At 36.0% G+C, this 12,571-nt stretch overlaps 1 protein-coding gene across 7 annotated transcripts in view; it reads left to right on the plus strand.

Moving 5' to 3' along the window:
• The window catches only part of LOC100443043 (coiled-coil domain-containing protein 144A), a 142,721-nt gene that overhangs the window by 93,597 nt on the left and 36,553 nt on the right, over window positions 1-12,571 (plus strand). For all 7 annotated transcript variants that reach the window (XM_054536306.2, XM_054536307.2, XM_054536314.2 and 4 more), the window contains 3 exons: window positions 8,490-8,783; window positions 9,380-9,600; window positions 11,028-11,229. In XM_054536306.2, coding sequence (XP_054392281.1) covers window positions 8,490-8,783; window positions 9,380-9,600; window positions 11,028-11,229 — 717 coding nt within the window. The remainder of the gene's footprint in view (window positions 1-8,489; window positions 8,784-9,379; window positions 9,601-11,027; window positions 11,230-12,571) is intronic.

Below are 12,571 nucleotides of genomic sequence, written 5' to 3' on the forward strand. Positions count from 1 at the left end.
TGGTAGTTTTTTTCACTCTGTTGGTCGTTTCCTTTGCTGTGAAGAAACTTAATTTTAATGTAGCCTCACTTATCTATTTTTGTTCTTATGCCTGTGCTTTTTTTTGGCATATGCCTGTGATAACTTAGCTATAAAATCTTTGCATTGACCAATGTCCTGAAGAATTTTCCCTATATTTTCTTGTAGTAGTTTTATAATTTTGGATCTCATGTTTAAGTCTTTAATCCATTTTCAGTTTATTTTTGTATATGGTGAAAGATAAGGACCGGTTTCATTCTTCTTTTTACAGATATCCAGTTTTCCCAGCCCCATTTGTTGAAGAGAGGGTTCTTTCCCCAGTGTATGTTCTTGACACTTTTGTTGAAAATCAGGTGTCTGTAAATATGTGGATTTATTTCTGGGTTCTCTATTCTGTTCCATTGGTTTAATTTTCTATTTTTATACTGAGACCATGCTCTTTAGGTTACTGTAACCTTGTAATATATTTTGAAGTCAGGTAGAGTGATGCCTCCAGCTTTGTTCTTTTCCCTCAGGCTTGGCTTGTATAGTCTAGCTTTTTTGTGGTTCCATATGAATTTTAGGATTGTTTTTTCCATTTCTGTGAGGAATGTTATTGGTGTTTTTTTGTTGCAAGTTATAAAGGGAATTTTATTTTTATCTTGTTTATTCTTTCTCTTTCTTAACTTTTATTTTAGATTCAGGGGGTACATGTGCAGGTTTGTTACAAAGATATATTGCATAATGCTTAGGTTTAGGGTGCAATTGAACCTATCACCCAGGTAGTGAGCATAGTACCTGGCATGTCATTTTTCAACCATTGTCCCAACCCAATTCTCCTTATAGTCCCCAGTGTCTATTGTTCCCGTCTTTATGTCCATGTGTACCCAATGTTTAGCTCCCACTTAAAAGTGAGAACATGTAGTATTTAGTTATCTGTTTCTGCATCAGTTTGCTTAGGATAATGCCCTCCAGCTGCATCCATGTTGCTGCAAAGGACAGTATTTTTTTTTTTTATAGCTACATAGTATTCCATATTGTATATGTGCTACATTTTCTTAATCCAATGCACGATTGATGAGCTTCTGGCTTGATTCTATATCTTTGCTATTGTGAATAGTGCTACAGTGAACATATGGGTGCATGTGTCTTTTTGGTAGAATGATTTTTTTGGGGGGAATAGGTATTTAACCCACTACTGGGATTGCTGGGTTGAATGGCAGTTCTATTTTTAGTTCCATGAGAGAAAACTCCAAACTGCTTTCCACAGTGGCTGAATGAATTTAGCATTTTCTCCAACAGTGTATTAGAATTCCCTTTTTGCTGTAGCAGCTCTGCCCAAATCTGGGTTGTTGTTGCTTATTTTTTGACTTTTTAGTAATAGCCATTATGTCTGGTGTGAGATGGTATCTCACTATGGCTTTGATTTGCTTTTCTCTGATGATTAGTGATGATGAGCATTTTTTCATATGTTTGCTCTTCACTTGCATGTCTTTTTTTTTGAGAAGTGTCTCTTCATGTATTTTGCCTGCTTTTATATATATTTTTAAAATTCTTGTTTGTTGATTTAAGTTCCTTATAGGTTCTGGATATTAGAACTTAGTTCAATGCATAGCTTTTAAATATATTGTTTCATTATTTAGGTTGCCTATTTAGTCTCTTGAATGGTTCCTTTTCCTATGCGGAAGCTCCTTTGTTTAACTAGGTCCCAATTTTTCATTTTAACTTTTGTTGCAATTGCTTTTGAGGACTTATTCATAAATTATTTTCAGAGGCTGATTTCAAATAGTGTATTTCTTAGGTTTTCTTGTGGGATTTTTATAGTTAGAGGTCTTACTTTTAAGAATGTAATTCAGCTTTCATTAATTTTTGTATGTGGTGATAGCTAGGGGTCAAGTTTCATTCTTCTGTGTATGGATAGCCAGTCATCCCAGCACCATTTATTGAATAGGGAGTCCTTTCACCGCTGCATATTTGTGTCGGCTTTGTCAAAGACCAAATGGTTGTAGGTGTGTAGCTTTATTTCTGATTCTGTTCCATTGGTCTATATGTCTGTTTCTGTGCCAGTACTGTGCTGATTTGTTTACTGTAGCCTTTGTTTACTGTAGTATAGTTTGAAGTTGGGTAATGTGATGCGTCAGGCTTGGTTCTCTTTGCTTAGGATGGCTCTGGGTGTTTGGGCTCTTTTCTAGTTCCATATGAAATTTTAGAATAGTTTTTTCTAATGCTGTGAAAAATGACATTGGTAGTTTGATAGGAATAGTATTGAATCTGTAGATTGCTTTGGGCTGTATGGCCATTTTGATGCTGTTGATTTTTCCAATCCATGAGCATGGAATGTTTTTCCATTTTTTTGGTGTTATCTGTTTGGTGTCATGATTTTTTTCAGCAGTGTTTCGTAGTTCTCCTTGTAGCCACCTTTCATCTCTGTGGTTAGATGCATCCTAAGTAATTTGCTTTTTTTGGTGCAGCTATTGTAAATGGGATTACGTTCTTGATTTGTCTCTCAGCTTGAACTTTATTGGTGTATAGAAATGCTACTGATATTTTTACATTGATTTTTGTGTCCTGACTGAAGTCACTTATCAGTTCCAGGATAAATTGGAAGATTCTTTAGAATTTTCTAGGTATAGAATCATATCATCTGCAAAGAGAGATAGTTTGGCATCTTTTCCTTTTTGGATGCCTTTTCTTTCTTTCTTTTGCCTGATTGCTCTGACTAGGAGTTCCAGTACTATATTGAATACATGTGGTGAGACTGGGCATCCTTGTCTTGTTCCAGTTGTCAAGGGGAATGCTTCCAACTTTTTTTGTTCTTTTTTCTTTAATTTTTTTCTTCATTATTTTATGGAGACAAGTCTCACTGTGTTGCCCAGGCTGGTCTCAGACTCCTGGCCTCAAGTGATTCTCCTGTCTTCACCTCCCAACATGCTGGGGTTACAAGCATGAGCCCCTGCACTCAGCCCCCACTTCCAGCTTTTGCCCATTCTGTATGGTTTTAGCTGTGGGTTTGTTATAGAGTGGCCCTGATTATTTTTAGGTCCATTTCTTTGATGCCTAATTTGTTGAGTGTTTTTTTTCATGAAGGAATTATGGATATTATTGAAAGCTTTTTTGCATCTTTTGAGATGATCACATGGTTTTTCTTTTTCAATCTGTTTATGTGGTGAAACACATTCATTGATTTGTATACTTTGAACCAACTTGCATCACAAATATAAAGCTGACTTGATTGTGGTGAAGTAAGTATTTGATGTGTTGCTGGATTTTGTTTGCTGATGTTTTGTTGAGGACTTTTGTGTCTACATTCATCAAGGATATTGGGCTGTAGTTTTCTTTATTCATTGTGTCTTTGCTGGCTTTTAGTATCAAGATGATGCTGGCATCATACAATGAGTTAGGGAGAAGTATCTCCTCAATATTTTGGAATAGTTTCAGTAGATTTGTTAACAGTCTTCTTTGTATGTCTGGTAGAAATTGGCTGAGTCAGTCTGATCTGGGTCTGTTTTTGGCTAGTAGGTTTTTTATTACTGATTTAATTACAGAACTTGTTATTTGTCTGTTCGTGATTTCAATTTCCTCCTGGTTCAATCTTTGTTAAGTTGTGTTTCCAGGGATTTATCCATTTCTTCTAGATATTCTAGTTTGTGTGCATACAGTGGTGCTCATTGTAGTCTCTGAGGATCTTTTGTATTTCTGTGGGATTTGTTATAATGTCATCTTTGTCATTTCTGATTGTGCTTATTTAGATGTTCTCTGTTTTTTTTGTTTTGTTTTGTTTTTTAATTTATTTAGCTAGTGGCCTTCAGTATTGTTTATCCCTTCAAAAAGCCAACTTTTGGTTTCATTGATCCTTTGTATGGATTTTTGGGCCTCAATTTTCTCAGTTATGCTCTGATTTTTGTTATTCCTTTTCTGCTGCCAACTTTGGGGTTATTTTGTTCTTGATTTTTAGTTCCTCTCGGCACGGTGTCAGATTGTTAATTACTGATCTAACTTTTCGACATACTTGTTTTGTGCTATAAGCTTTCCTCTTATGCTGCTTTTGCTGTATCCCAAAAGTTTTGGTATGATGTTTCTTTTTGCTTATTACAAATAATTTTTTTATTTCTACCTTAAATTGCTTCTTTTCCTAAAGTCATTTAGGAGCCAGTTGTTTGATTTCCATGTAATTGTGTGGTTTTCAGAGATCTTTTTGGTATTCATTTCTGTTTTTATTACACTGTAGTCCTAGAGTATGGTGTTGTGTGATTTCATTTTTTAAAAATTTTTTACAACTTGCTTTATGGCCAAGCATATTGTTGATCTTGGAGTAAGTTCTTTGTGCAGATGAGAAAAAAGTGTATTCTGTGGTTGTTTGGTGGAGTACTCTGTAGATGTCTGTTAGGTCCAATTAGTCAAGTGTTAAATTTAAGCCCAGAATTTGTTAGTTTTTTGTCTCGATGATTTGCTTTAACACTATCAATGAGGTTTTGAAGCCCCCCACTGTTATTTTGTGACTGAGTCGTTTGGTAGGTCTGGAAGGACTTGGTTGTTTTTGAATCTGGGTGCTCCAGTGTTGGGCGGGTATATATTTAGGATAGGGATGTCTTCTTGGTGAATTGAGTCCTTTATCATTGTGTAATGCCCTTCTTTGTCCTTTTTTGGCTGTTGTTGGTTTAAAGTCTGTTTTATCTAAGAATAACAACCCCTTGTTTTTTGCATTTTATTTGCATGACAGATCTTTGTCCATCCCTTTACTCAGAGCCTGTGGGTGCCATTACATGTGAGATGTGTCTCTTGAAGATAGCAGACTGTTGGTTCTTGTTGGTTTGTTCTTTTAAATTCAACTTGCCACTCTGTGCCTTTTAAGTGAGGCATTTAGACCATTGAATTCAATGTTAATATTTATATGTGATATTTTGATTCCACCATGATGTTTTTAGCTGGTTGCTTTGTACTCTCGGTTGTGTAGTTGTGTAAAAGGGTCTGTAGGCTATGTATTTAAGTGTGTTTTTGTGGTAGTGGGTATTGTTCTTTCTTTTCCATATTTAGAAACCCCCTTAAGAATCTCTTGTAAGTCCAGTCTAGTGGTAATGAATTCCCTTAGTGTTTGTCTGGGAAAGATTGTATTTCTCTGTCACTGATGAGGCTTAGATTGGGATGATAAGGAATTCTTGGCGGAAATTTCTTTAAGGATGATGAAAGAAAATAGGCCCCACTTTCATCTGGCTTATAAGGTTTTTGCCAGAAAGAGGTCAGCTGTTCACCTGATGCAGCTGTTCTAGCTGCCTGTAAGATTTTTCCTTTCGTGTTGACCTTGGAAAGTCTGATGGGCTGTGTATCTTGGGAATGGTTGTAGAGGTTGTAGAGAATCTGTCCTGGCTTTGAGATGATCCTGGCTGGGCTGGCTACCTCAGTTCCCTTTCCTTCTGTCCTCAGAGGATCCCTATCAATTTCCTGCTGAATTCCAGTGTGGTCTCTTTGATGTTTTCCTCAAGGTGTGGTTACCTACTTGCTGTTTTGGTTTTTCTTTTTGAAAGAGGTGAGTGCTGGGTATTCCCAGTCAGCCATCTCGATGATGTCTCTGTCTATGCTGTGCATATTAAGGAATGTATAGACATGTTTTAAAACCTGCACAATTGGCCCTATAACTACAATTTTAAAAATTTCTACCACTTGAAAAGCACACTCATTTCTGATTATTACCTCCCACCTCACATACACGTTTCATTTAATATGGCAGCATGCTCAGGCTTGAAGTGCAAGATCCTACCATCTTTATCACATCCGGTAGGCATTCATCGTGGGTTGTGGTTTCTGCGGTATAACCCCTTGTGTGCATTTCTTGTCAACACAAAGACTTAAGAACTAACTAAAGGGACAAGTTATCTACCACTCACCCACCCAGCATTCTCCTAAACTGCCAGAGACCCTCCTATTGAACAGAGAGAAAATGGGAGTCACAAAGGAACTACTGGACCACATTTCAGCAATTCTGAAATACAGCCTGACGTGTGCTTCTACTTCTTTGATTTGGACTTTATGGGAACCACCCTCTGTGGCTCTTTGTGGTACCTTCTTGGCTCTTTGTTGTATCCTTTTCATAAGCAATGACCTGTGTTTTCAGCTAAGTAGTTTCCTCAGCCAGCTTCCTCCCTGTAGAACTTCTTAGGTCCTAAGGCCTTTTTTCATTTTTACTGTCTTGGTGTCTTTTAATCCAAGCTGGCAAGCAGTACTATTATTACTATAATTCTGTTAAATACTTAGAGTCCCTTGTGAATTTTACTTGGGTTCTTGTCATTGGAAAAACCTCTTGTCCAGATCTCTTTGAGATAAACACTTCACCTGGTGCTTCCTGTGAAGGAAGCACACTGTTCTGTGTAATAGGACAGTGCCTTAAGATGTGTATACCATTAAGATCTTTAAGGGAATTTGAGGCACCACCTTAAATCTTTCTGAGGTCTTAAGAAAGGGTCTTACACTGACAGTCTTGGCTTCACCTTCAGACTGTGTTCTCCTGGCAGCAACCTGGATTTGATCTTATTCCAGAGGCCATTTATCTCAGCAATACAGGTGCCCCTCAAGTTAGGATGGGGTTATGTCTCGATGACATTTGCATTTGTTATGTCTGATATTTGCAATTTATGGGTCATCATAAATTGCAAATATCAGAAGTTGTGGGTGGGTTTTCCATTTACAGTGACTTTATCCTGATGTAACCACCCCTGTAAGCCAAGGGGCTTACACATATCATTTCATTACTCAACACATATCATTTTCACACTATTATAAAAAGTCAGAAAATGGTGAGTCGAACCATGCTAAGTCAAGGACTGTCTATATTTGGGAATCTGACATGTGGAGAGGCTGTAAAAAGGAAACAGATACTTGAACCCAGAAAGTCCTGGTTCCTTTATATGTAGTAGTCTTTCTTTAGCTTATCTCTTGCATTGGTTTTACTTTCAGTGGCTGTGTAATAACAGTGCCCTTTCCTTCAGGTTCCAGTATCATTTTCTTCACTATCCTTGAAACCTTTCCTACCAGCTTCTTCCAGGACCATCAGGCTTCCACTAACAGTCTCTTTAAAACTCTTCTTGTTTTCATGTTTATTCTTCTGTAGGTCCTTTCATCTTCCACTTAGCTCCTGGTCCAATGGTAATCCTGCATGTTTTAGTAGTTTTTGTTGTTTTGTTGTTGTGCAATCCATATGTAGTGTCAATATCTGTATCAGTTATTTCTTGGTATATAACAAAATGCCGTGTCTCAAAGCAACATCTATTTTGGTCACAATCTGCAGTTTTAGGCAAGGCTCAGTGGGGCCAGCTCACTTTTTCCTTACTTGGCATCAGCTGAGATGACTTAAAGCTGGGGACTAGAATCGTCTAATTCATTCACCTGTGCGGCATTCGAAGCTGGCTTTTGGCTGGGACGTTAGGTAGGGAAGTCAGCTCGAACACCTACCTACATGAGGATTCACAGTGTGGTTTGGGCTTTCTCACAGCATGTTGGCTGCATTTTAAGGACAAGTGTTCCGAGAGAGAGAGAGTCAGGTAGAAGCTGTGTGACTTTTTGTAACCAACCTTAGAAGTCACACAGCAGTTCTGCCACATTATGTTCATGAGAAACCGGTTGTCAATGGCAGCTTGTATTCAGGAGAGGGAATGTCATGGGAGAAGTGACAAGCAATTTGTAGATGTTTTAAAACCACCACTTCACTTACCTTTATAAAAAAAAAAATCATAATTATTTCCTCTAAAGGAAAGCAGTTCTTTCCAACTCAGCACCACTGAAATTTCAGTGCAATTTTTTGTTGTCATTGTTTAATGTGCTCCCTTATTTTGTGTAAAGTAACAATGAATTACAAGATTGTGCTACTGAATTAAGGCATTTTTCTTCAGAAAAATGGTATGGATCATGCCATTGAGATTTATACTGGGAAACGTGATTGCTTCTTAACTCCAAGTATCATTACTCTTTGAAATGTAACTCAAATTAGCATAAGACATTTGCAGTTCAGCAAAAGGCTTATGGTATTGGAACCCATTTTTTTCAAGATTTTTAACTAGAGTCTTATTTTCAGAGTCTTATTATGGGAGCCATTTATTGACTCAGGCCTAAATAATTCAATATGATGCCCCTAAAACTTCTTTGCAAATTTTGGAGAATGATAGTGGGTTAAAGGAATAAGAGACTTTGTGCTAAGGGGGTGACTTAGAGCCATTTTAAAGAGGAAAGCCATGAAACAATCATAGAAAAACAGAAGTCTAGGATCAAGTCCAAATGTTGTGTGGCAAAGATGATGAAAGTAAAGGATATATTTTTGTGAATTCTGGTAGTTTTAACTTTATTTTTAATTTTCTGAATAATCCAAGGGTCTGTATTTTATGAATCTACAACAGTATAGGTAACATTTTATTGCAACTGAATTTATTTCAAAAATTATTGTTTTATGTTAGATCATTCTCAGTCTACCTTCTTCATTACCAAACTATATTGTTTTACTCATGCAGGTTGACCTTACAGAAGCACAGGAAACTGCACCTTCGCGATGTCTACATCTGGATGCAGAGAATGAAGTTCTTCAACTTCAACAGACATTATTCTCGATGAAAGCAATACAAAAGCAATGTGAAACACTACAGAAGAATAAGAAGCAGCTGAAACAAGAAGTAGTAAACCTCAAAAGTTATATGGAGAGAAATATGTTAGAACGTGGTGAAGCTGAACAGCATAAACTGTTGATTGAAGAAAAAGCAAGGAAGGAAATAGCAGAAAAATTAAATGAAGCCGTTCTCACCTTGCAGGTTGGTATATTTATCTGTAATGTGCTCTCATTCATTTCACTGCAAATTTTATTTTGGATATATACATTGTACATGTTTTCTCTACTTTCCTTACAGCAATTTGTTTGGTAGATGTCTAGAAAGAAGGTGGTATTTGTTTCTTCATTTAAATATTTTCATTTCCATCATTCTTATAACTAAATTGATCTTCCATAATAATAATTCTCACTACAGAATCATTTGATTACTAAAGCCAGTTGGCATAAAACAAGACTAATAGAAAAAGTAAAAAAAAAAAATTGTGATTTAGAAATTGTACTGTACTCTTGAACTGCTTTTAAGTTACATTGTTCCACTTTTAAAATTTTAACTTGGTTCTGTCATTCTTTGGAGAATTGTGCTACAATTCAGATTCGATTATTAATTCAGTTGGTACTGATAATAAATATGTTAAGCTTGAGCTTCTTTCTTTCTTCACATTGTTCTTAAAATTGTTCTCTGAATCACATACTTAAAATTGTTCTCTGAATCACTGACTCCAAATAAAAGGAAACAAATACACAGTAATTATTCAGGTTATAATTACTTTTAAAATGTTCCCTTTTAATTTATTTTAGAAACAAGCAGCAGTATCTCAAGAACAGTTAGCACAGTTAAAGGAGGATAATACTACTTCAATAAAAACTCAGATGGAACTCACAATCAAAGATCTGGAATCTGAGATCTCCAGAATAAAAACTTCGCAAGCCGACTTTAATAAAACCGAATTGGAAAGATATAAGGAACTCTACCTAGAAGAAGTAAAAGTTAGAGAATCCTTGTCAAATGAACTGAATAGGTAAGTCAATATGCAGAATCACAGAAAATAAGTTAAGCTCATTAATTTGCCTTCAAAAGCATGACTTTTAGTGAGACAGGTTCATGAGATTTGTGGGAAGTGAAAGCTAACTAGATTATACAATTTTGGAAAATTGTAAATTATAAATAGTAAATGAACTTAACCTTTAAGTAAAATTGAAAATAGTAAATGAACATAATCTTTAACATCTTAGTCCAGGACAGTTCATGTCTCTCCTGTTTTTTGGTTTATGTGGCTTCCTCCCACCCCTTAATATTCTTATATAGTTAACCTGATCTGTTAGGGTTTCACCTAAGTATTTATGAAGCTTCATAATTTAGACAGTGATACCATTATAAAAATTGTTTATCAGTATTCCCTTAATTTGAAATATTAATGAGTTTAATTAATTTTTGGAAGATGACAGCTGAAAACCGAAAGGGTCAAGTATGACTACTCTGGGCACATTCTGGCACTCAGTAAATTCACTTTGCTTGATTGTGATCATTAGAGGGTGCCTTGAGAAGAATTGTCCTGTATAGTTTTTCCACTCCACTTAAAGGCACACTTGTGAAGTAGAGAATGATTAACATAGGGTTGAAGGGAAGTATAACTTACTAAGTGATAAAAAATAACGCCTTGGTCAGCCTGAGGGGGTATGTGGAAGACAGAAAGGGCAGGCCCCGCCTCTGATGTGTGGGCCACAGTTTTAGGAGCTGATTGTCCTCGATGCTGCTTTAGTTCTCTTTGATTTCAGCAGTCTTATTCTCCCCTAGGAAAAGTTGCCCTGAATTATTCCTCAGTGCCAAGTGCTCAATTTTTTTCCAGATAATGGGTGAAATGTACAAGGGCAGTGAAAACCATTGTTTGAAAATGTCTTTGAGAGATAGTTTTTTAGAAAGTCTCTAACTGGTTTACTAAATACAAGTACTTCTAGCTCTTATTTTTACTTTTAGTTTTTTTATTGTATATATTTAAGGAGTACAGCGTGATGTTTTGATATGTTTATACGCAATGAAATGGTTATTTTGTCAAGCAAATTAATATCTTCATCATTTTACATAGTTACCCTTTGAATACAAGTAATTCTAATGGCATCCTTAAGAATCTTATAAGTAGAGTCATTCCAGGTGGGCAACAAGTGTTAACTGTGAAGCCATGCATCATTGATAGTCTTTTCTGTCCTCTCCTTCATTTGAACTACTTGTTTGTTAGAAATCCCCCTAGAAATAGATGTACTTCTTTAGCACAATGGTAAAACTATAGTTGGATAGAGTAGACATGCTCTAACACATTTTCAGAGTTAAACTGTGGCTTATGGTATATTCCATTTACTCTTATGGCAACTTTTAGAACAATTAAAGTCACTTAGGAATCATTTAGGAAAAAATGAAATACGAAGCATTTGTCTTTTGCAATCTTCATAGAACTAATGAGATGATAGCAGAGGTCAGTACGCAACTTACTGTGGAGAAAAAGCAGACCAGATCTCTATTCACTGGCACTACGAGGCCAGTCCTAGAGTCACCTTGTGTTAGAAATCTTAATGATAGTGAAGGTCTCAACAGAAAACATATTCCAAGAAAGAAGAGGTCTGCTTTTAAGAGCATGGAGAGCTACTTGTTGAAGGTTAGTTACCTTTTTTCCTTTGGTGTTCAGACTTCTGATATAATTCTTGTATGTTATTTGGTGAAATACTCAGTTACTTAATTGTCGTGTATGGTAAGTAAAGGTAATAATTATCTGTGTTAATAAAGAGAGGAGACAGAAATTTTACAGTTATTTTTAAGTCCCTGGAGCTCTCATTCATAAGAGATTACTCCTTTGTTAACTTTATTGAATAAATGTAACCAAACTGACACATTTTAAATTTCTTTAAAAACTGCAGTTAAGTCAGATTTTAACCAAAGGTATACTTTGATGTGCTTTGTCTTACTAACTGATTTTAGTTTGTCTGGGGTTCACTTTTAAAGGGTTTAGTGTGCCTGGGGTCACTTTTAAAGTTTTTCTGCATTACCTCAGGTTTTCTACCCCTCATCATATGTGATTGATTGGTGTCCAGACACTAACCACCCATGGATGTTTATTATTTAAAAGGATCCAAGGTGAATACTTTTATATGTTATATAAACCTGCAACACTTGATTAATCTGTTCTTTAAGTTAAAAGTTTTGTGATTTTCTCATATGAGTACATCTGTAATTGCTATTGCACTTACAGTGTTTTAATCCCAATTTTAGTAAAATGTGTCTATTGCTATGCAGTTTTACAGTGGTTTTGAAATAGTTAAATCAAACAAATATTTGAATTTTTAAAGTAAAGCTCACATAAGTTATGTCTGTCTACCTGGCCATAAGTTGAGTGATTGATGACTAAGACGGCAATGATATCTAGAGTCCTTCAATAGCAAATGTGCCCAAACAATCAATTCTATTCTTAATACCCCAAATTCCATGTAAAGCTACCATGGACATCTCCCCTGGACATGTAATAGGAACCTTTTAGTTCAACCATGTGGTTTCACTCAGAGTAAGAGTCTATTTCTAGGGATTTCAAAATGGATCCAAGAATGACAAGCTGTATTAACTATAGAGTTGGTAAGGAAAAAAAAAAACATAGTTCAACTATTCTTGACCCAGATTAAGGTATTTGTCTAACATTTGTCCATTTTTCAACTGGGGGAAAATTACAACAGCTGGGCACAGTGGCACACACCTGTAGTCACAGCTACTCCTGAGGCAGAGGCAGGAAGATCACTTGAGCCCAGTAGTTGAAGGCTGCAGTGTGCAGTGATTGTTCCTGTGAGTAGCTACGGCACTGCAGCACTCCAGCCTCGGCAAAATAGCAAGATTCTGTCTCTTAAAAAAATTACAAAATCCATAAAACATTTGTTTGAACAAAAATAAATAGTTTTCTTTGTGTATATTGTTGTTTTTAAAATTTTCAGTGGGTGCACATTGGCTTATAGTTT

Source organism: Pongo abelii, chromosome 19 (genome assembly GCF_028885655.2).
Source record: "Pongo abelii isolate AG06213 chromosome 19, NHGRI_mPonAbe1-v2.0_pri, whole genome shotgun sequence".
Taxonomy (NCBI): Eukaryota; Metazoa; Chordata; class Mammalia; order Primates; family Hominidae; genus Pongo; species Pongo abelii.